Source organism: Solanum lycopersicum, chromosome 10 (assembly GCF_036512215.1).
Source record: "Solanum lycopersicum chromosome 10, SLM_r2.1".
NCBI lineage: Eukaryota > Viridiplantae > Streptophyta > Magnoliopsida > Solanales > Solanaceae > Solanum > Solanum lycopersicum.
In genome coordinates, this window is record NC_090809.1 from 61,093,688 (window position 1) to 61,118,169 (window position 24,482).

At 33.7% G+C, this 24,482-nt stretch overlaps 3 protein-coding genes across 3 annotated transcripts; 2 read left to right on the forward strand and 1 right to left on the reverse strand.

The window, feature by feature from the left end:
• The first annotated feature begins 3,554 nt into the window (after nucleotides 1-3,554).
• On the forward strand, nucleotides 3,555-11,919 carry LOC101244332 (nonsense-mediated mRNA decay factor SMG7-like). The gene is made up of 8 exons (XM_026027733.2): nucleotides 3,555-3,915; nucleotides 5,560-5,648; nucleotides 5,903-6,511; nucleotides 6,675-6,797; nucleotides 8,234-8,466; nucleotides 8,550-10,440; nucleotides 10,556-10,694; nucleotides 11,422-11,919. The coding sequence occupies exons 2-6, from the start codon at nucleotides 5,580-5,582 to the stop codon at nucleotides 10,417-10,419; spliced, it is 2,904 nt and encodes a 967-aa protein (XP_025883518.1). The 5' UTR covers nucleotides 3,555-3,915; nucleotides 5,560-5,579; the 3' UTR covers nucleotides 10,420-10,440; nucleotides 10,556-10,694; nucleotides 11,422-11,919.
• A 768-nt stretch (nucleotides 11,920-12,687) lies between these two features.
• LOC101244630 (phosphatidylinositol 4-phosphate 5-kinase 6-like) lies at nucleotides 12,688-16,808 on the reverse strand. Its single transcript, XM_019215886.3, has 8 exons — nucleotides 15,462-16,808; nucleotides 14,873-15,040; nucleotides 14,626-14,785; nucleotides 14,375-14,491; nucleotides 14,101-14,294; nucleotides 13,819-13,952; nucleotides 13,565-13,643; nucleotides 12,688-13,297 (listed from the first exon to the last, which is right to left on the reverse strand). Exons 1-8 carry the CDS (start codon nucleotides 16,682-16,684, stop codon nucleotides 13,009-13,011), a joined length of 2,364 nt encoding a protein of 787 aa, XP_019071431.1. The 5' UTR covers nucleotides 16,685-16,808; the 3' UTR covers nucleotides 12,688-13,008.
• An 868-nt stretch (nucleotides 16,809-17,676) lies between these two features.
• LOC101244916 (nudix hydrolase 16, mitochondrial) lies at nucleotides 17,677-21,987 on the forward strand. Its single transcript, XM_004249261.5, has 4 exons — nucleotides 17,677-18,080; nucleotides 20,219-20,333; nucleotides 20,790-20,873; nucleotides 21,506-21,987. Exons 1-4 carry the CDS (start codon nucleotides 18,010-18,012, stop codon nucleotides 21,773-21,775), a joined length of 540 nt encoding a protein of 179 aa, XP_004249309.1. The 5' UTR covers nucleotides 17,677-18,009; the 3' UTR covers nucleotides 21,776-21,987.
• The last annotated feature ends 2,495 nt before the right edge of the window (nucleotides 21,988-24,482 follow it).

Here is a 24,482-nt window from a genome sequence, read left to right on the forward strand (position 1 = left end):
TCGACTAATTTGAATACGCGACCTCCAAACTTTAATTAATATATTATTATTGTTATTTACGTGGAAAATATTTTTTATTATATATATTTTAGTTTTAATTACTAAAGTTTAAACTCAATCTTTTTTAATCTCTCGTTCGATATTTAATATTCATCTTATAATTTAATTATTTTAGATTCATATTGCATAAAGCTTCGTTACCAAAAGAATTTCCATAAGGATGGCTCGAACTATGTCTATATTCGAGGCTTGAACATATACTTATCAAATCTATTCTATTTCTCTTACGACGAATAATCTTTTTTTTCTAAAAAAAATCGAGTTTATTTATTGATTATGTGTTATCTAGAGATATTTTTTCGTCATACCTCCATGGAATAGGAATCATATCTATATATATTTTATCATGCTACGCTTTTTAGATTTCACCTATAAATTACACTAATTTAGGCAAGAAATATAATAAACTGGATGTTTCTATTACTTAAAGTTATTTGCCTCACATTGTCTTTTTTTAACAAAAAAATCCGATGTTCAGTATTTTTATTGAAATTTCAATTAAATTCGAGTTGTGCACAATAGTGTCCACTTAGGGATGGAGCTTTAGTAAAAAAAAATTCATTTTCAATGTAAAACACTCTCACAACTCATATTGGTACAAAACTATGATTATGGGTAACTCATGATCCTTTTAGTAATACATGTTGGCATCAAGCCATAAAAATGTCATCAAGAACAAAGACGTATTCAAAATTTTGAGATAATGGGTGTACTATTATGAGAAGGTGGATCTAAGATATAAATTTGATCGACTTAATGTTTGAGTTCTTATCACTAAAAATAACTAAAATTTTAAAATTATACGTCCAAAATTATTTTTACCTATTCAACCCACTTAGAGAGACATTACACAATTTTAGAAAAAAAAAAATAAAACGAGATAAATGTAAGATTGAAATTTCTTACCTCACTTATAGAGGTGCACCCAATCATAATTGCACGGTATATATTTCAACTATGAATACACATATCTATATTTAAATATTTTTTTTAAAATATAACATTACTATATATATAATTTTATGAGGGTAACATGGGTTCACCCAACAACTCGTCACCAAGGTAGGTTAAGCGTGAGGCTAGTTAAACATTTGTTTTTATAAACCCAAAAAAAATCAATATTATTTTATGGTTATAATTTTTCTTATAAACAATAAAGACCATTATAAAAAAATACAATTAATCTTTTCTTGAAAAAATGAAAAATTATTTATTTTTGGTTAGAAATATTTTAGAACTTTGAATTAAACTAACTCAATTTTTCATATTAATAAATAAAGTTTTTCATAACAATACCCAAAATAATATATTGCAAACAAATGAGTAGCTCTTATTAACTAGAATTAATCAATACATTTATAAATAATCATAGTGGAAAATCTATTAGAGTATACATTTGCTTATGTATGAATGAGTCCCTTTATTTTTCAAGGTAACACCTTTTTTGTGTTTTCATATCATAAATTAGATTCTTTGATACAGTTAAATAATATATTTTTATCTGTAAATATCAAATCAAATTCATCTTAGGTACTCGATCAACATAATATATACAGAATAACTATGGAGAACGTAATGATGTTCTACATTGGTGAGTACTATTTTTGTTTTTCATCTGAAATTACGTATTAATCACATCTAATCATGGACTATAATGACATCGATGATTTCTAAGGAAAAAAACAAAAACAATATAATTAGAAATTTAAAAAATCTCATATAAAGCTTCATAACACTGGATTTAAAATGGTGCATGCGTGAATCTCATCTTAGTTTACAGATCAATTGAGAGAATTTTTTTAAATTTGAACATAACTCCAAAAGAATACTAAAGAATGTTTCTACGTATATGTATAAATATACAAAGTTATCGTATAATGTTCTTTTTACAGTGATACCTTTTTTTTTACCGTGCATCAGAATAGCCGCTTGACAATGTTTACAATTAGTTGAAAAATTAAATGAAGATCGTGGTTTCAGTTTAGAATTCAAAAATAATACATAAATTTGATATTTTTTTTCAAAAAAAAAGAAGTTAATACTTAACTTGAAAATATTATTTGTATTATGCGAGATGTTATATTAAATATACTTTGTAATATCGAAAAATTATTTTCGATTGTGCATCAGTATAGTGGTTGTGTATAGGAAATAAGTATCTCACTCAAACATGAATTGATTAAGTCGAACAATTCATATCGAACCAGCAAGATGAAAATGAAGAAGATTGTTGAGTTTGTTTCCCCTTGTAGAAATATACATTTGCTCATGTATAATTGTGTTATTTTATTTTTCAAGATAATACTTCTTTTGTGTTTTCATATAATAAGACTCATTTTCCACTTAAGTAGCATATTTTCACTTGTAAATATTCAACCATATTCATCTTATGTACCTGATCAACACAATACATGTTGAATTATAGAGAAACAATGAATTTTTTTTATTTTCTAACTCATCTTACATACTTAATTAACATAATACATGTTAAATTACAATAATTTCAATTCTTTAGCTTCAAATAATCTTTACTAATCTAATAAGGACAAGTATGCAACTTAAAGAGCAAGGCTCTATGATCAATGGATAGTAATTTGGGAAACAATTCCAAATCATGAGATATAAATGCTAATATGTTATCGATACTAACTATAAATGAGTGACTATTTTATATATATAAAAAAAATAGTAATATATGAAAATATGTAAAATCTTTCAATTGTGTTTTTCAAAATATTTATTGAGTGAAATTTGTTTAGAAATGTATTTCTCGAGTTAAATCATACTTGACATCAATTGTAAACTTAAACATGTAGTAATTAGTAGATACAGTAATACAAAACATTTAGTTTTGAAAAAGAAAAATAATTTTAATTAATATCACACTCTTAACTACGTACGAGGTATATATATGTATACTAAGGGCTTGTTTGGCCATACGATATGGTATCATGATATGAAATTGAAGTTTTATTTGGACATGCGATATGAAATTTTGGTGTTGTATATTTTCTCATATACATAAAATCTCATAACTTCTAAAACTATTAAAATAACTCCAATTGTTTATTCAATATTATCAAATAAACAAAAAAAATCATAAAATCGTATAATAATTACCAAGTTATATGTTCTCAAATTAAGTAATTGTTTGATCAATATATTTGAGTAAAAATGAAATACCTTTCACGGGCTCTTCAAAATTTATTGTTCAACAATCGTGAAGTATAAGTTAAAGTGACTATATGTTAGTTAGAATAATAAATTTTATGTCGGTGATAATAATAAATTTCAAAAAGCAATGATGTGATTATAAATTGTATTTACATATGAAATAAATAGTTATTTAATATAAATATGGAGTTATTTTAACAAAATATAAATTCGTGGATCAATTTTTGTATTAAAATAACTAAATCACGATATAGTAATCTCATATGAATCCGTATCATTATTCTTGAAGAATATAATATCACGTCTCTTGATATGAAATCAACGTAAAATTACTTGTCTAAATACTGATTTCATCTCATGACGCGCCAATTTCTACCGACTATTAAAAAAAAAGAGACAAAATTGGGCTTCGATAGAGTCCTAAACCATCTAGATGAATTGATGATTTTTTTTCACGTTAAATAAATAAATAAAAAGTCTCCTATACTTCTCCTCCTCTTCTTCCTCCTCATTCTTCATCAATTGGCCCTAAATTTTCGAAACCCTAGTTTTTCCTCTTCATCTTTATAGCGAAAATACGTATACATACACATAATACATAGGGTATTTCTGTTAATTGAAAGAATCGAGGTGATTCGAGGGAGATCTGAGGATTTCCCTGGATCTATTCAGCGGATTTTGGTAAATTTTTTCGAAATTTCTGTTTCATATTGTTTTATTGGTTAATATTCATGATCGAAATGAAATTTAATTGATGTTTCAATTTTTTGTTATGTAATTAGGGCGTTGACGATTTTTTTGATATTTTAGCGGTGATATTAATGAGTTTATTTGCTCGTTGTATTGGATTTTTTTGTTTCGGTTGTATTGTTGATGTAATCTTAGGAAAATCAAGTATATGGGGTGATTTTTTTTGGTTTATTTGGAAAAATATAGTCTTGTTTATAGGTTTTGCTGCCAAGATAGATGAAGGTAGTCAAGCCCCTAGGGTTTTTGGTCTAGTATTGAGAACTCAACAAATGACGTGTGCTTTAGGTGCGAAAAGCCGGTTATTTAAGTAGAGATGGGTAGAGGGGGTGGATTCCACCTGTTTGTTGTATTGTTGATGGAATCAGGTAGATGTGTTTTTTTGGGTGTATTTGGAAGAATATAGTCCTGTTAATAGGTCTTGTTAATATACCTTGCTGCCAAGATAGAAGAAGCTAGTCAAGCCCTTAAGTCTTTGGTTTAGTGGTGAGAGCCCAACATAAAAGCTGGCTATTTATGTGGAGAAGGGTAGACCTGGTTATCCTATCTGTTCAGCTAGTATATGGATATTTTAGGATTGTGGTTTTGTATCTAGTCAAGAAAAGATTTGTCGTTCTTTCTTTCTTTTAAAGAAGTCATTAATTGCAGCCTGTATCTGTTATATGGCCATTTAAATATTATTATTAGTTTGTTGAGTGTTAATCGGCGTTCAAATTATCTACATTAAGAAGAAAAACCAGTTGTTCATCATTTTGAAACCCTTTGGCATTTGGGGATTTTCTGAATTCCATATTTTTGTTATACTTCTGATGGAATCATTGGAAAATCAGATTATGAGTTGTTCTTTGGGTGTATGTCGAAAAATATAGTCTTGTTTATAGGTTATGCTGCCAAGATAGAGTAAGGTAGTCAAGTCCCCAGGGTTTTGGGCTAGTGGTGACAGCGCAACAGATGATATGTGGCTAACACGCAAAAACATATTTTTTGATTGGTGATATTCATGATTGAATTGAAATTTGATTGATGTTACAAGTTTTTGTTATTTAATTAGGGCGTTGACGATATTTTTAATACTTTCTTTTGCGGTGACATTAATGGGGTTATTGTTTTATTGTATTTGGACTTTTTTGCGTTGTATTGTTGATGGAATCTTAGAAAAATCAGGTACATGGGTTGTTTTTTTGGGTAGATCGGTACACCCGGTTGTCGTATCTGTTCAGCTAGTATATGGATATTTTTGGATTGTGGTTTTGTATCTACTTGGAGAAGACTTGTTGTTTATTATTCCTTTTAAAGAAGTCATTAATTGCAGTTTGTATCTGTTATGGCCATATAGATATCATTGTTAGCTTGTTGAGGGTTAATCTGCCTTTAAATTATCTACATTAAGAAGAAAAACCGACTGTTGACCATTTTAAACCCTTTCTGCTATGTACATTCGCCTAGATTCATTTCCGAATTCTATTCTGGTTTCTACAATGTATCCTTCTTTAATGTGTGAATGATTGCATTTCTAATTTTCTTCTTTTATTTTCACATTTTCCCTTCTTGATATCTGATTGTGCTATCGTGCCGCAGACTGGATAGATTGATGAATAATGGCCATTCAGATGGATAGCAGTTTAGATCATTCGTCACGGGAACGCGTTCAGCGGCTTTTCAACAAGGTCGGTATTTGTTGTATCGCCTCATTGCATTACCATTGGAATTATAGATATCTAGAATGATTTATCATAAGACCAAGATAGTGAGTATATTACTGACTCACATACATAGTTAATGTTTAAAACTTTTATTGACCTGCACAAGTTCTTGTTGTATATGCAGGTTCAATGAGTTGTATTCATTTAATGCTTAGAGATAGTAATGTGTATCTTCTTGTTTGGAACATGTAATTGACATTTTCGTTGATTTTGTTAAGAATGTGGAGCTGGATAACAAGCGTAGGAAAGCAGCACAAGCTAGAGTATGTTCTGACCCCAACGCATGGCAACAAATGCGTGAAAACTATGAAGCTATCATCCTTGAGAATCATGCTTTTTCTGAACAACATGAAATAGAGTACGCCTTGTGGCAGTTGCATTATAGAAGAATTGAAGAACTGCGTGCACGCTTCAATGCTGCAATAGCTTCAAGTGGATCAACCTCTCAGACTGGGAAAGGTCCACCTCGTAACGGTTCGGATAACATCATAAAGATCCGGACGCAGTTCAAGACTTTTCTGTCAGAAGCAACTGGCTTCTATCATGATTTGATGGTGAAAATCAGGGCAAAGTATGGCCTGACAGTAGGAGGTTTCTCTGATGATCCAGGGGATCAGATTCCTTCTTCTAATGAAGCTAATAAGTCTATTGAGGTGAAGAAAGGCTTGGTATCCTGCCATCGTTGTTTGATTTATCTGGGTGATCTTGCTCGGTACAGAGGCTTATATGGTGAGGGTGACTCTAAAGCTCGTGACCTTGCGGCAGCATCAAGTTATTACACGCAAGCTTCTTCATTGTGGCCATCAAGTGGCAACCCTCATCATCAGGTATCTTTTTTTTAATTTGGTTTTGTTCTGAATGACCATTGACAAATCTTTTCAACTGTTGGAGGGTTTGAGTTAGAGAATAGTGATCAATAACTTATCATTGATTAATATTTCTATGCGACAGATATCTTATGTAAAAATTGCTGATTCTGTGTTTTCTCAGCTTGCAATATTGGCCTCCTATTCCAGTGATGAGTTGGTGGCAATCTATCGGTATTTTCGTAGTCTTGCAGTAGAGAATCCTTTTACGACTGCAAGGGACAACCTGATCATTGCATTTGAGAAGGTAAAAAACTTATTTAGTTGTTGCTTTAAGAGCTTTCATCTTTGCATCAGATCTTTGAAATGTGTCTTTCTGTCGTCTGTCTTCTTGACATTTGTTAATTGGAAAAAGTTATTTGGAGACGTTGCAATAGCTTTGTTGTGCCAATCCCAAAGGCATAACCAAATAATCATATTTCAAATTATGGATTTTCCGCCTGGAATGAATCAAGGAACTAAGGATGTTCCTAACATAAGATGATCAAATCCATGGTTGAGAAAGTTCCATTCTTGATAGAGGTGATAATAAAGTAAAAGGAAATTGATCCAACCTGAAGTTGTTAGGTCTGTAATAATAAACTTTTTCACCGATTTTAATTATGCAACATTGTCTTCTATTTTCCGTTCTTGTCTTATTGGTGTACTGTGATCAACTGTTCCCACAATTATAAGGCGACTCTGCGCATCTTTGATTTTGTCTCTTGTTCCTTAAAATTTTGATCTGGGTAGGTATTTTGCTTCCTATCCCAAGTCTTAACAGTGATTAATTTTCAAAAACATGATTAGAAATCTCTTAAAAAGAAAGAAAGAAGAGGAATTGGGTAAGTTAAAAGTCTCCTGCGAAAAGCGACTGGGGATAAGTATGCAATAATTGTTCCTGTTAATGTAGACAATTTCGTGTCATGTGTAGAAAACCTTGTTGTGTAGGTTCTCTATTTGTATTTGTTTATCACTTATACAGCGTTCCCACACAATTAAACCTTTACTTTGTTTTGAGAAAAAAAGAATACATGTCAATACTTGTGTATGTTCCTATATTTGGAATCCTATTATTGTTAGTGTTATTATCAACAATTGTTGTATGCTTAATATGTACAGGTTTATTTATTTTCTCCCGGCCTTGGTTCTGTGGTTGTTTATGTTTTCCCCCTCCCTTTGTCCCTTTTCCTGATGTGTACTAAGTAGCTTCATTATGCTTCTTGTGTCATGGAAGTAATTACTTACCCAATCCAAGATAATTTACTATTAATCTTTTGAGGGTGATAAACTACTTATATGGATTGGTAAAATGAAAAAGAAATATGAATTACTGTATTATTAAGAGAGAAGAATGACATAGAACATAGGTGTAGCTTATGTTAAACAGTATAATTATGAACTGTTTTTTTTTTTTAAAAAAATAGACAAAATACTACTTGTAGGAAGTTCTTGTGATCTTGTAGTGGAACTTTGATTTTCATCTATCAGTTGTGCTGGGAGCGTGAACTTCAATTTGCACCTTTTTTCTCTGGTTTGTCAATGAGTGATCAAGATGTGATTATCTAGTATATATTTCGTAAGTGTTCAAGTTCTGCCTGAAAGAGAAATTTTTGTAGAAGTTTTCTGCACATGTTTTCTTTCCGTTTGGACTGTTGGCTATGTGGATGGTCTTAGTGTTAATTGATTTCTCTGTTATGGCAGAATCGTCAATATTTCTCCCAGCTGCCAGTGGATGCTAAGGCTTCGTCTACCAAGGTAACTCCTTCCCGAACAACTGGTAGAGGACGAGGTAAATATGAAACAAGGCCGTCTCTGAAAGATGGAAAGGTTGAGGCAAGTTTACCAAAGGAAAAAGCATTGAGTACATCTGAAATCTTCAAAACCTTTAGCACAGGGTATGTTCGGTTGAATGGCATTCTCTTCACGCGCACTAGGTATGTTCCTGTCTAATGAATAATATGATACTGACGATAACATAACTAAGTAATGACACTATCTTCTTATAATCTTTACTCAGCTTGGAGACCTTTGATGAAGTGTTGTTGATGGTTAAGAATGATCTGCTTGAGCTTCTCTCTTCTGGGTCTGATGAGAAGTATAATTTTGGTTCAACTGCTGCTGACTGCAGACTGGCAATTGTCAGGCTCGTGGCCATCTTAATATTCACCATCCATAATGTGATTAGGGAAAATGATAATCAGTCATATGCCGGGATTCTACAAAGATCAGTTCTTCTGCAGAAGGCATTTACTGCTGCTTTTGAGTTCATGGGTCATCTGGTTGAGAGATGTATCCAGTTAAATGATCCCTCATCAAGCTTCTTATTGCCTGGTATTTTGGTTTTCGTAGAATGGTTAGCCTGCCATCAAGATATTGCACTTGGTAATGAATCAGAGGAAAACCAAGCTAGGGCTAGATCCTGTTTCTGGAAGAACTGTATAAGTTTCTTTAATAAGCTAATGTCAACTGGGTCTAAGTTTGTCGATGAAGATGAAGATGAAACATGCTTTTTCAATATGAGCAGGTATGATGAAGGTGAGACTGGCAATCGTCTTGCGTTGCCGGAAGACTTTGAACTCAGAGGATTTGTTCCTCTTCTTCCAGCACAGCTTATCCTTGACTTCTCAAGGAAATGTTCTTTTGGTGGTGATAGTGGAAGTAAAGAGAAGAAGTGCCGTCTTCAGAGGATGATTGCAGCTGGAAAGGTTCTTGCTACTGTGGTCCGGGTTGGAGAAGAGGGAATATATTTTGACACAAGGGGAAAGAAATTTGTCATTGGTATGGAGCCCCAAACTTCTGATAATTATCTACTTAATGGCTTAAATGGTACCAAATTAAGTGGTATTGAACTGGAAAGTCCAGATGCTGGACAGTTGACTGTGGGAGATCTTCTGCCGAAGCAGCAATTGTATGTGGAATGTGAAGAAGAAGACGAAGTTATTGTTTTTAAGCCATCAGTGATAGAAAAATCTAATGACATCTCTTCAAGTGCTATGACCTCAGCGGTTCCTGTAGCTGGTATTAGTGTTGTCAATGCTTCTTCTGGTGCTAGCATGGAGTGTGTTGATTCGTGTTGTGAGATGGGGCCATTTCCATCTGCACTCGATGGATTGAGGTTGCAGAATGGTTGGAGTACTACAAGGCTGCCAACAAGCATTTCTCTTACTAATACCCAATATATGCAGGCAATCCAACCAAGTACTTCAATGTGGTCTGTAGAGCAAGGTGCTTTTATGAATGGATTGGGTGGCTTGAGCTTGACAGGAAATGGGCTAATGACAGAAGCTGAGTTGCTAAATCATCCAGAAATGGTGTCACCTGCAGCAGCACATTCAGCTCCTTTGCCACAGTCTGTGAAGTTCAGCACTGCAAATAATATTCACTTCCAGGTTCCTGAGGCTGCTATGTCATCTACCTTCAGTTCACTTGCACCCTCCGTAGCTTTCTCCGATAGCATGTCAATGAAATCTTTAGCAATTACTCAAACAGGAATGAAGAAAAATCCAGTGTGCCGACCTGGTAGGCATCTGGGTCCACCTCCAGGGTTTGGTTCTGTTTCTTCCAAAGTAGATGACTCTTCATTTGCGTCGACACTTAAAAATGAAAATAACCCCATCCCTCGTATGGATGATTATAGCTGGTTGAATGGATATCAGTTACCTTCAGCACATCAGAGCATTGTTTACAATAACTCGGACAATCATTCAGCTCAACCATATCACTCTGTAAGCAATAGTAGCTTAGTCGGGATTAGCTTTCCTTTCCCTGGGAAGCAGGTGCCCTCTCTGCACATGCAGTCAGATATCCAGAAAGCAAATAACCAATCTGTTGGATTGCCTCAGCAGTATCAAGGACAGTCCCTGTGGCAAGATCGTTTCTTTGTGTGACGTGGATAGTGAGACTAGATGGTGAAGTGCATCTTCCTTGTTCTTTTAATTCATTAAGTTACTTGAAACAAATTATTGTGTTCTTCCATATACCATATTATACATTCGCTTAGTTGTATTTCCCAATGCTGTACAGGTTAACAATTACTGGGGAGAATGACGGCTAGCCTGTTGCTACGAAGTTCAATCATCATATTGCAGTATGGCCAAGGTTATTATGTTTTTGTTGCAGCATGGATGGTCTTGGATAGTTGCTGGCACTCGCTATTGAGCAGGTATTTTCTGCTACCTTATCTCCCTGTTTCTCTCCCCCTTCTGGTTACTGTTTGACCTGGTGAGTAATTTTTCTTAGTCCAAAACAATCATACTTGAGTGGATAAGACAGGGTCCTCCATCTAACTTTCCATACATATGAAGATGTTCCAGCTATCAATTAGCTGCATGTCAATGATTAGGCAGTATGGGTCACATGTCATACATAAGCTAATGGCTTCATATCTTTCCCCTCTCTCCCCTTTTCATTTCTCTATCTTGATCATGCGGGACATACTCAAAACAAACGAGAGATGGTTCTTTCTGGACAGATCTCTGTTGGACACCTCTCCCTCCCCCTTTTCTTTTCTTCTAAGATCATATATTTACTATAACCTACTACGCACTTGCCTATACCATGTCTCAGTTGTCTCACACCGGCCTGGTTTGTGATGGTATTTTTCCTGTTATTCCTCGGGGAGTCTGGGCAATGAATAGTTAGATCTGGATGCGTGCATCTCTTTCCTTCTGAACTTAAAGGAATTGGGGATAAAACAGCAGTGCCTCCATGATATGTTTCACTTGTCTGCGTTTAACTTGCCCAATTCCAATGTCTGCTTAGACTTTTACCTCCCTCTTGTCAACGTCAATTTATTGGGAGATTTCTATGTCAAGTTTTCCCGTGCTAACAAATGTAGTAATTTTCTGTTTGTCATCTTCACCACTAAAGTCTCTCTGGGTTTGGTGCAGCTTGTGCCGAGCTATTCAAACTGGTTGAGTAGAGACCGAGGTTAGTAGGTGCAGGAATTTGGGAGCTTTTGGATTAAGAAACCTTGTCTTGGTTGGATTGATAATTGTACGGCTGAGGGATCAGGCTTTGGTGGATATCTGTTTAGAGCAGAAGCAACAGTAAATCTACCATGGTTTATAAATGATCTCGACAAAAAGAGTTCTGCTACTTGTGAGCAATTTTCTACAATACACAATTAAGGTTAGATATCTTGGCAGTTCCATATCTGCCTTGTGTGAAGTTCTGAGAGTATTTTGCTTAAAGATGATGGCGAAGGATTTGTTATCGTTGGAGTACTTTGTGGTTGTTAGTTGGAAATAAGTATTAGCCTATGGCTATCTTGGTACTGTGTCTTAGTGGCAACAATTATCTTGTTATGTTTGTTCTGTTGGACAAATTGCTGGATTGTTCTTTTTTTGTTGGATTATTAAATAATGTTTTGTTAGTTCTTTTGGTGACATGATGCCCTTATAGATCTTGCTATTGCAAATATCATTTCCCATGTTTGGTTCGGAATGATAATTTGATTATAAAATTTTGTTCGCGGCATCAATGTAAATAGCAAATTCTATTGACATAGACCTCGTTTGGACGGGTTTATAGCTTATGACTCATGAGTCATTCAAGTGTGGAAGAATCTTTGACTTATAGTTTATTACCTTATTTTTGTTATTTTAACTTCAATAGAAGTGTGTCGAAAGAATCTTTTTTTTTTTGAAAAAAATTATCTAAATATTTTTTCAAGTGTTTACGTAGAAATATATAAAATAAGTAATAAGACAAAGGAGATGATTCATATTGACTTCAGCTAGAGAAGTTGAATCCTGGTTGATGAATATTATATAACAAAAATCAAAATCAGTCATCTATAAGGGAAAAAACAAATAAGTGAATGAATGTAGCAATATTAATATTTGAAAATTATCTTTTTTATGTAACTTTTTTCGTATTATATAAGTATCCTTTTCGGATCTCACTTATAAAGAAACTTCAAACTGGAGCAAAAACAAACCACTTGCCTTTTATAAGAGATTAAATAGAACAAAAATAAATTATCCACTGCTACTTGCCCTTTTAGTGGGTCGTGATGCGAATTTAAATTAGTAGTGTGTTAACTTGCCCTTTTAGTGGGTCGTGATGCGAATTTAAATTAGTAGTGTGTTAACGTGGATGCCAGACTCCAGATGGAAAGCCAAAAAAAAGAACAGAACACCATATGTTCATGAACCATACTGAAAAAAAAGAACTCATAATGTTTGAGGGGCCTAGTCAATTGACAATTAAAACTTCATATCAAGACAAAGTTAATTTGCATCAATCCTTTTACAACTTTTTCTATACAATTGCTATCAAAATAGAATATATATATATATATATCTATAATTTAACAAAAAACTTTCAGAATCACAGGACAAAAACTCCATGAAGCATGAGTTCTTCTAAGCTTCAACAACAAAAAATGTTGAAATCCTTCACAATACAAGATCCATCTTGCAGCTTGAACTCCTCTAATCAAATTTAAAACTTTCAAGTATGAAATTCCTTTATTAATTGTCCTCTACAAAAACCTTGAATATGTAATCGCGAAAACGCCTTGAATATGCCATTGGATCAACTGCTGAGATAGAATTTGGATCACATTGTATAGACTTATATGCATGTTCAAGCTTTTTGGTAATGTCATAGTCTTGAAGTATATCAATTATTCCGAAAAATAGTGTCACATCATACAACTCCCCTGTTGGTTCTCCTACCAGCTGAAAATCCAAGTCATTTTTCCTGAATGTCTTCTCAACTCTTGCAGGCATGTTTATTCCTAGACTTATGTTTGTCAACCTGCATTACTTAAAGTCATAACATAAGCTGCACGTTCGATGATGAAAAGTACTTACTAGTTGTGTTGCTCAGACTCTTCAAAGATGATGTGCTGTCAGATCCTAGTAGTGCATTTTTCTTGACAGGGGAATGACAACATTTTTAGGTAGTCCGAGCAACACAGCTTAGAAGAGATGATCTTTAGTCCTAGTTCGATTACCACATGAAGACTAAAATGTCAAGTTTACTTATTGAGAAGATTGCAGACTTGACAGATGAAAAACTTACCCTGCAGGATTAAGAAGTAATAGATCCACATCTGATTTAGTAAACCGATGAATTGGTTCAGCATCTGTGGTTCCATTTTCTGCAAACATTAGGAAAAGAATGATGGTTTCTTGTTTTCTTACAATAAAGTTTGAGCCTTTATTATGAGGAGAGTTAATCAGCAGTTGAGATATGTCGCCGAGCTTAGATTGTTTGGGACTGAGGCGTAGTATTGACAAATGTAAATGTGTAAGTGTTATAAGATTAGAACTAACCGATAGGCGTCCTACAGCCTGAAGGAGTTTGATATCCAGTACTAGCATTTCCTTCCCTAAAATTTACACCAACTAAAAGACTATAATCCATTACTCTTTCCTGTTCCAAGAGCTCACAATCCCTATCAACTTGCCTGCAATATCAAAGAAATTTTCGAGCCAGAGGTGGATTCAGGATTTAAACTTAATGCTTTCAAGATGCTCTTTCTTGCAATACCAATTGAGACTAGATATCGGTATTGATATAATAATAAGGAATTAACGCGAAGAAACAAATTTTACCTTCGGAACTCTTCAAACCATGACTTTTGTAACTTGAATATGAAGTTGAGATCAAGGTCTTTAAGAGTAGTTGTTGTATCAATTTCTGATTCTGGTTTATCTGTGATCCTGCCAAAAGTTGATCCTTTCAAGTCGAAGCGTTTATGAATAGTGTAATTGGTGCAGAAGAGATTCCCAATGATCACGAACCGGACCTAGTTAAACCATTGATACAAGTTCTTTTGGTAAGTAACTTAACTAGTGTTCAATTTCAATGCATTATATGTAAGTATACCTTCTTTTGAGCTGGTCCATTTAGCTTCAGGCAATGCAGACCATAGTATCTAGTCACAAGGGTGTTCTCGAAAGCACGGAAATGATCATAATACGCATTTAGCATCCTTAAAAGTACCTAATGATCATTCATTGACAAGAAAAAATCAGAAAGGAACATGTAGTTTGCAGAACGAAGAAACGATGACTTCTCTGCAATGCTTAAAAAGTTTGAGTTGAGGGTCTATTAGAAAGAGTCTTTCTGTCCCTCACCTTTACTTCTGCCTTTTTCATTGTCTTGATCATATATCTATCATCATTTGTCAAGTAAAAAAAACTTCCACTTTTTCCCGGAGAGCTTAGCTCTCTAAGGGGGCCACAAATAGACAACATATACTCCGTTGCATCCACCTTGAACAACGTTCTCAGAGCCCTGCACAGTATCATGTCGAATATAACGTTTACTTTTTGTTCTTTAAGTATACTAAGTTGATAACATTGCATAGTGAGGCATCATTACCTGAAAACTTTTGGGCAATAATCTTTCCATCTGAACTCACAAGACTGATGGCGTGGCGTACTCTTGGATCCTTCAGGTGGAAATCTTGTCCAGTACTTCTCTTTCGGATCAAAAGCTGATGCATCAAGATCGAGTGTTGGAGGAGGGCCAAGCTTTTGTACTGTATGCCTATATGGTTATTCACATTACAAGGTACCATAAACAAACAAAAAATACTCTTCTCAGTCTAGAAAACGCGCAATAATATGACAGATGCTTACAGGTTTTCGATAAGTTTTATACACCGACTGTATAAAGAAACTTCACATTATCAGTGTAGTTTCATTTATCATAGCAAGTCATTTACCATTTTTTTCCAGGCTTCATGTTTATAAATGCTTATTATATAAAGTTAAGTGATCTGTTATGTAAATATGTTTTATCTGGTTAGTACATATATAGAAACTAGAACTGTAATAAAGGGCAGTTCGGTGCACGAAGCAACAATCATACTGTGATTTCACAGCTAAAACCTATAGATCACTCGGAGACAACTTTACCATATCTTTCTGAAGAAACTAGAGCTGTATATGAAAGTAAATTTAACTACCTGATTCCCAACTGCAAATTGAGCATAAGCTCATAATTCTTATGCCCTTTAGATATTGTGATTCCTTGCCTTTTGACAACCTTAGGAATCTTAATAGGACTCCCACTTTTATATCCATCAGATTCTAGCAAAGCAACCATTGCGTCGATATCTGAACAAGAATTACTTGTAGTAGCAACTAATGTTGTTCCAACTCCATCTGATAACTGTATTCTACTAAACTCAGTATCAGTTGAACCGTCTATGGACATCCTCCTGGTCGTCCTACTGTTGTCTACAGGCTTTGACGATGACATCCTGACAGCGAGTTTCTTCTGTGAAGGCAAGACTGAAAGTATATCATTTGGTGAGATAGTACATCCCATCAAATCCACATTGAAAACTTGTTGAGGATCCCATTCAAAATTCCCCCTTTGTAACAATGACTCAGATGGATAAAAAGTTCCATTCAATTCATCAGGATCTCTACTCCAATTGCCAATATAATAACTTCCATCAGCCCAATGAAAAGTACCTTTGCCTTTAGGCAATCCATCTTCCCAGTTGCCTTCAAACAAATTACCATTTTTCCAATACAATTTTCCATCACCACAGATAGTACCATTAGCCCATTGACCCACATAATAATTTCCATTTTTCCAAGTATACTTACCATTAGTTTCTTGTAATCCTCTACACCATTCCCCATCATAACAATCACCATTTGCATATTCATTAACCCCATTTCCATGTTTTAAATCCATTAACCAACAACCTCTAAATGTATCACCATTTGGTGCTGTATAAGTACCTTCACCATCCATATAACCATTCTTGAAATTACCTTCATACATTGCACCAGAAGGCCAACTAAATACACCTTGGCCTTTCATTTTACCTTTACTCCAATCGCCTACATACATACATCCATCCGTCCACCAATACTTACCTTGTCCATTAGGTAAATTATCGACCCAATATCCCGTATAGTAATCTCCATTTGATAGAAATTTCTCTAATTGATATGTTTCACCATTCATTGGATGGTAGTAATCTTCTCCATCAACATTTTCTTGTTGTTGTACATCTTCTTCTTCCACTATTTCTTTTTCTTTGTTCATGTTGTTGTTATTAAACTCACCTTCATCAATTTGTGTTGTTGGTCCATAGGTTCCAAATATTGTATGTGCTCTTTTTCTAGCTACCAATTGTGTTTTTCTAACCGTTGCTTCCAATGCCTTCATGATTATTTGTTTTTCAAGATCAACATGAATCCTTTTTCATCAAAAATCTGAAAAAAATAAAATCACTCTGTTACACTTTCTTGATCCAACAATATTGTCTTCTTTCTCTATCCTCTCTTACGTGTGATGTAACAAAACAGACAATTAACAGAAACCAACAACATATTGTATTCATTCTCTCAATTTTTTACAACTTTATTTTTTTTTTATAAAAAAAATAATATATATTTTTTAGTATATATGGTCTTGAATGTAATTGTTACACTTGCTAGTACTTGGACACCCTTGAGTGAAAGTGTCTAATTGGACACCTTTCGAAAAATAATATCATATATATATAAGTACAACGATACACAAAGTGATTATAACATATTTTGGATAGCCTAGTAATATTTAGATGGTTTGAAAGAATCTCAAGTGTTCGAATCTCACTAGGGTAAAAATGACGGAGGGTAAATTGAGAGTGAATTGACGAGGACGAGTCACGTAAAGGGACCGAAAAGCTTCTAATCTCTAAAGAAGGGGTGTGCTTTACATCTTAAATGAATCCCATTTTGTACTTTCTCCGTTTAAAAAAGAATGATTTCTTTTTCTTTTTAGTATGTTTAAAAAAGAATGACTTTTTTTTATAACATTTTAAAATCGGTTTTTCACGTGGCATGTTTAAGGCCAAAATATCAAAGGACAATTTAATACATTTAAGCTAACTTTAATTTAGAACCACAAGATACAAAAGTCTTATACTAAACTCCGTATCAAATTAAATCCGATTATTTTTTATAAAAAGAAGCGAGTAATACAACAAAAAATTGAAGAGCTTTATAAAATATAGTAAAAATTCACATGGTACTTATGTTTATTAGGCTTGATAATTACTTGTGATTTTAACTTAAGTTTATATCTTTATTAAAATGAGCTTCCAATAATTTCTTTTTATGCGTAAAAGCTTGAATTTAAAATTTTAAATCATTCTTAATTAAATTATATAGCTCGAACTCGAAATTTCTGATTAACGTCCCGAAGCATTCTTGATCAGCTCAAGACTCCCATGTTGCTACTCCGAATCATGCGCTGCTTTTAACACCCTTTTCCCTTTTCTCTCTCTTCTTTCCCATTGTTTCTAATTTTCCATCCAACTTTTTTTTTTTTTTGATAAAACCAAGAAAATTGGTACAGCCTATTTTGCTGTTTATGAAGGGAAAAAAGGTTGATTTTTTTTTAACAATGCAGAAGGGATAAAAACCAATCAGTTTGGGCAAATATGGTTAAGCAGATTTAGGCATTGCTTCTGTATAAAGTTATAGAGATATATATTTTAATTATAAATGTCTGATTTGGTTGCTCGGACGGGTCGGCATCAACAGCGGTATGAAGAAGGTTATCGACTCATTGCTGGGTACTTCTCTTTTTCTGTTCTTTATGTGTAATGTTTCTGTTTTGTTTGGATTTATTTTGGATTTTGCTCATTTGGGTTTTGTTTGGTTTTTGGGAATTTTTCTGTTGAATGTGGGCATTTTGTACATTGGTGTTGATAATTGATGAAGAAGGGTTCTTAAGGAACAAGATGGATTGCAGTTCCTTTTAGTTTAGTGTTTCCTTTGATTGCGTTTGTTTAAGGGTTGGGTTTGTGCAGTTTGATTTTAAGAAAAGGGGGCAATTTTTCAGCTTTCTATGGACTAATAAAGTTTAGTATCTTCGAAAAGTTGAAGTCTTTTCGCACCCAAGGGGGTGGTCTAAGGGTCACTGAAGTAGGTTGTGAACCATTTGGTTCAGGTCCAAATCCCAATAGAGATATCTATCTGTCCTAGCTTTGGTTGATTGACAGAGTTGCTTGTTGCGGGTGGGAGGTGGCATGTATCCCGTGGGATTAGTTGAGGTGTGTGAAAGCCCCCGGACAACGATTATCAAAAGAAAAAGTTGAAGTCTTTTCGCACCCAAGGGCGTGGCCTAGTGGTCACTGAAGTGCGTTGAGAACCATGAAGTTCAGGTCCAAATCTCAACCGAGATTGTCATCTGTCCTAGCTTCGGTGGACAGACAGAGCTACCAGATACTTGTTGGTGGTGGGAGGTGGCAGGTTTCGTGTGGAATAAGTCGAGGTGTGCGAAAGCTGGCCCCGACACCAGTGTTATCAAAAAGAAAAGTTGGAGTCTTTTATGAAGAGTAATGCCCAAGAACTGTTGGGACATGTGGGAATAGGCTGGCATTGTTCTCTTCAAGTTGCTTATTTAAAGATAAGTAAAATTTGAGGAGGTAAAAGCAGAATAATGACTCTTGGAAAGTTGGAGTAGGAATTGGGTGACCCTGTCTATTTATGTTTTCTCAGTTCCACATAATTTTATAATGAGCATAAGATGAAATTAGGAGGCATACTGTCATCATTTAAGCATAAAACAAATCAAAATTGGGGTTATGTGGTTGAAATTACCTCTGAATCCCACTATATCATCTTATGAATTCTTTCGCTGATTCAGTCAGAAGGACTATCCTTATCCTTCTCATCATACTTATTATCTCCAAGTTTCCATTCTTATTCTGTTTAATATCTCCTTCAAAGTAGAGTCTTAACTCATAAGCCATGACATAAAACATAAATGAAGTTCAAAAAACATGTAGTGGAACTTTCTTTATCCATCAGACGAATGGAAAGATATGAGAGCTACGAGGGCTCGAGCTACTTGACAGCAAATAATATTCATCCTATCACCATTAAAAACTATTAGTATGACTTCACCAAATAGCCATGGGATGGGATTATTTTTTAGCTGAAAAAATGTGAGGAGGAAAAAGACTGATGGAAGGATTGCTTCCCTTTCTTAGTTGACGGGCATCACACCTTGTTAGCTCTAGGGTTTGGCTTAGTTCTGAGCTATTCAGGCTGCAACTTAGCGTGGTGACATTGACTGGGGCTTCAATGTTTTATATTGTTAAGAATTGTTGGTTTTCGAGTTAGAAATTGTAGGTCGACTCTTTTAAGAGTGTGCTATGCACTGAATACTTGATTTGATCTTTGGAAAGTTATAGAAAAGCAACTACACAAAGTAGAAAAATTAGGTACAGAAGATAAATCCTTCCGTGTCTAGAAAATATTGGAATATGATTCTCATAAAAAAATGCTCTTAGAACAGAAGTAGTATGTGGATTTTTATGGAGAAAAGATAATCTTTTGGCTTCTAAAAAGTGAAGTAAGCTCAATTTTCAAATTTTTGCTCTTCTAATTAAATACTAAGCATGTCATTTGAAGTTGACATACAAGTTCACTTTGTGGCTGTCTTTTTTTCATAATTGAGGTGGTAGATCTGACTTTTTGACTTTGGGGTCTCTTTTCCACAAGTACACGACATCTTTATATGAGTTTTAGACCCCTGATAATCGTTATGTTGTTTAACGTCTTCCATTTATCAAAGATATTTTGCTTTTTCAAAATCTGAAAACAGTCGGCAACTACTGCATTAACTTCCTGGGTTTGCATTTGAAATCAGAATAATATTGCCTTAGGACCTGTATATTCTGAATCATAACGAGAGTTGTCACAGGTGTATACCGTTCAGGTTCAGAGATATGGAACAGAATGGTGATGACACATCTGAAAAGATAGTTGAAGTACTGATGATAAACTCAACGAGCGGGCCTGGTCTTCTGTTTCCAAAGGTGAGAACTGTTCTTTTGGATTTCAAGCAATATGCTAGGGTAGTTGAAATGACTGAAGTGTTTTATTGGACCAGCCTTAAGTTAACTTATGTGACTTTATCTTCTGATGGTTCTAGTGGTTGTGTCCTCTTTACCACTTGGTATTTCAACCTCATAATTAAAGAGATTTGCTAACTTTGTTCCACCTCGCTGTCAAATTGAACCTTACCAAGTTAAACAACTAGAAAGATACCAAGTTTGGCATTTGCAGTAAGTTCTCCTTTTCTATATTTTCTGGGCATCACACATGACTTGATAGGCTTCTTGTTCTTTTCTTTAATTGTTATTTTTTTTGTTTATTAGTAGCACCGTGATATTGGGGAATAAGATCTTAGTTAATTCTTTTTGTTCATGTTTATTTTGCCTTTAGTTGACAAGATGTCTGTTAATTGACATTTCTATCTTTTGTATATACAGGGAGGGTGGGAAAATGATGAAACAGTTAAAGAGGCAGCTGTTCGTGAAGCCATAGAGGAGGCTGGAGTTCGTGGGGATATAGTGGTGAGATCATTGTAACCTTTCTTCATTTATTCTGTAGTATTTGGACACGCAAATATGTTATTCCATGTTGCATGGAGGTTCGTCATGCTTTAGTGGAGGAAAGATCACTCTTTAGTGATGTATTTGCATGTCAAATGGACCACAATAGTAACATTTTCTCTGCCTTTGAGCTTTGGATGTGCTCGTGTCTTTTTATTACTATATCATCTTTAATTCTCTCTGTGCAGAATGTTCTTTTATTATTAGTGGAGTGAATTTTTTTACAAGAAAGCATCATATGATATGATGAAGCTTCAATATGTTTTTTTTAATGAAGTAGGAGGTATTACAAAATACATCAAGAAGATGCAAAATTTAGCACTGGACAGTGTCTAAATGTGATGCAACAATAACACTTACAAAAGCTGAACTTCTGTTGGAGCATTCTAGGAAAAATATGCTTGTTTTAGTTTAGACTTTAGATTGTCTTGGTGAAAAACTTCAAGCAATCCTCTCTTGATTAACATAACGTTTTATCTTAAAATAAGTATCTTGTGTAAATAACTTGTAGGTTGTAGCGTCTTTAGAAGTGATATCATTCCCTTTTCTTTTGTTATCATGTATGTATTGATTTTATACCTCTTCTTTTTCAGCATTTTTTGGGATACTACCCCTTTAAAAGCAAAACACTTCAGGACGAGTTCAGTCCAGAAGGTCTGTGTAGAGCTGCCATGTTCGCTTTGTTTGTTAAGGAAGAGCTTGACTGTTGGCCAGAACAGAGCCGCCGAAAAAGAAGTTGGCTGACAATTCCTGAGGCAATTGAATGTTGCAGGCACCCATGGATGAGAAAGGTCCTTGAAGAAGGATTTTCGAAGTGGCATGAGGATGGTATGGTAAGCACCATTAACAACAACGATGACTAGTTTTTCTCTTTAGTCCTCCCTTACCAAAGACTGAAGTTTTTTTAAAACTTTAACGGGTAGAAACAACTATGAAGTTGGATCTTATGTCAAACTATAAATCTTCCAAAAAAAGTGACATGGTCACCATGTTTTGATAACTTATTATCTGGTTCTTTGCTTTTCATGAGACTGAAGGTGAATTTGAAAGAAAAGAAACAAGAAAATTATCTCCATCTTCATCATTTTTTTTCTATTGCTAAGCTACATTTTCAGTTATACAACTAGTGGGACTAACCAAATTAGTTAGATTACCAGATGATGCATTTCTCTGCAACTGTGATTTCATTATAATGACATGCGCATTATAGCCCCTCTTCCCGGAACTGTGCATGAACGCATAATGCTTTGTGCATTGGACATGCTTATTATGGACATACTACGCGATATAGTGTCCATAATCTGTTGCGGGGAAGGCAAAGAAACTTGTTAAACAGGCCTCACCATGTGTATGCTTAACAACTGAAAGTTGTGTGATGAATGCCATTAAACAACACTTAGTTCTTTTTAGTTGTTGCTAATTATCTTTATAGCCAAAAGTGAAATTTGTACCAAATGCATTGCCATAATTATACATTCAGTCTGCACTTGGAGGATATAGTCTAGTAGTCAATAATGTGGACAGAGTTTCTCGATAACTATGCTGCTCGGAGATTTCTTCTAGCCTTATTGATTAGAGTTATCTGGTAACTGTGCTGATGGGAGGTAGTGAGAGTGGGTACCTCGTGGAATTTAGTGGACACGTGTAGGGGTGTGAAAAAATCGAACCGACTGATAAATCGAATCGAAAAAAATGTTATTGGGTTATTGGGTTTTCAATGGGTTTATAAATTTTTTTATTGGGTTATGGGTTCGGTATCGGTTTTTACTATTGGGTTATTGGGTAAATCAATAAATCAATAAGACAGTTATAATTTATTATTTTACCCTTCCTAATTTTTAAATATTCCTCCCTTCGTTTAAAAAAGAATGATCATATTTCCTTTTTAGTCTGTTTCAAAAAGAATGACTCACTTTCATTTTTGGCAACACTTTAACTTTAATTTTCCACGTGACATGCTTAAGATCAGAAGATTAAAGGACATTTTGGTACATTTGACATAACTTTAATTTAGAACCACAAGATTAATAAGTCCTCTTTCTTTTCTTAAACTCTGTTCCAAGTCAAACTAGGTCATCCTTGTTGAAACGGAGGGAGTAATAATTAATATATAATTACACTATAACTATATCACATTATTAGTACTCTACCGACTTCACACTAGGAAACTTTATATTAGTTTTTACTATATACCTAAAGATTAAAGAATTGTAGCTATTTTGATTTTATTTTTAGTTTTAGTCTTGTTGGACTAGTTTATTTTAGTTCATTGTGCTATGTTTTCGTGATAACATGTAATTATAGTCTTCGCACTATATTTTCTCTTATTGATGCAATTTCTCATTATTTTTTTTGTTTCATCATATCAAAGCATTTAGAGAAGTGAGAAGACATAATATTTTACAGATATTCTTTTATTAGGTAAATCGAAAACCTGACTGTTGATGATCAAGAATTGATAAATTGAAAATCGATAAAGAATATTTTATCGATTTGTTATATTGAGTTAGCATATTTTTTAAAAATAGAAAATCGATAAATTAAATCGATAGTACATAAAATTAAATCGAACCAATCAGTGTACACCCTTAGACACATATACAAGTTGACTCCGACATCACGATATTATTTTGAAGCTTATGCATTTATATGATTTTAAATTATTTGAATTTCTCTTCTTCCTTTGCCAGAAAGAAATATAAAAGTTTGATTAGAATTGCTTTCTAACTTTAAAAACTTTTGGTCAATTTTAGAAATTAGTCAATCTTTTTTATTGTTGGTCCATTGTTTGTTACATACAATGTACTACTTATTATTCTCTCCGTCCAAAATTAGTTATATTTCAATTCTCGAGAGTCAAATTATAATAACTTTAAAAATAACTTTTTTCCGTCAAATTGACATGAGTACAATTACAACTATATTATACTTTTAGTATAATTTTTAAATATTTAGATTTTAATTATAAATTATTTAATTTATTTAATCGAATTTAACTTTAAAGATTCTCGACTCTTACTTGGGAATGTTCGAATTAAAGGACTTCATACATTTTTCGAGTGATTTTAGAATTTATCCCAAAAAAAAGGAAGAAAAAGAAGAGATTCCTACTTTACTTCTTACGTTAAAGTTTTATACTTTTTTCTCGACAATTCGAGATGTATAAAAGTTGATCCAATATTTAGATATGATAACTTATAAGTTATAATATTTTAAAATAATAAGTTTATATATGATATTTATTAAAATTTAAATAATTAATCGAAAACAATGAATTTAGTTGAATTCTTGATTCAAAAATTGCATAATTTTTGTTATATTGCTAATAATTTGATTAATGTATCCTGCAAATGCATTAATGAAAATCACGAAGCAAAAAGGTTATTGGCTAATGATAAATATCTTTCTAATTCTAATAATAATTTAATTAATTAACGTATCTTGGGGGAAAAAAAGTTGTTTTTTCTAATTATTAATATTAAATAATTTATTAAATTACTTGTGTTGGAAAGTACAAAATAATATTAGCATCTACTATATCTCCCTAGTCAGGCGGCGCTGGAAAAGGAA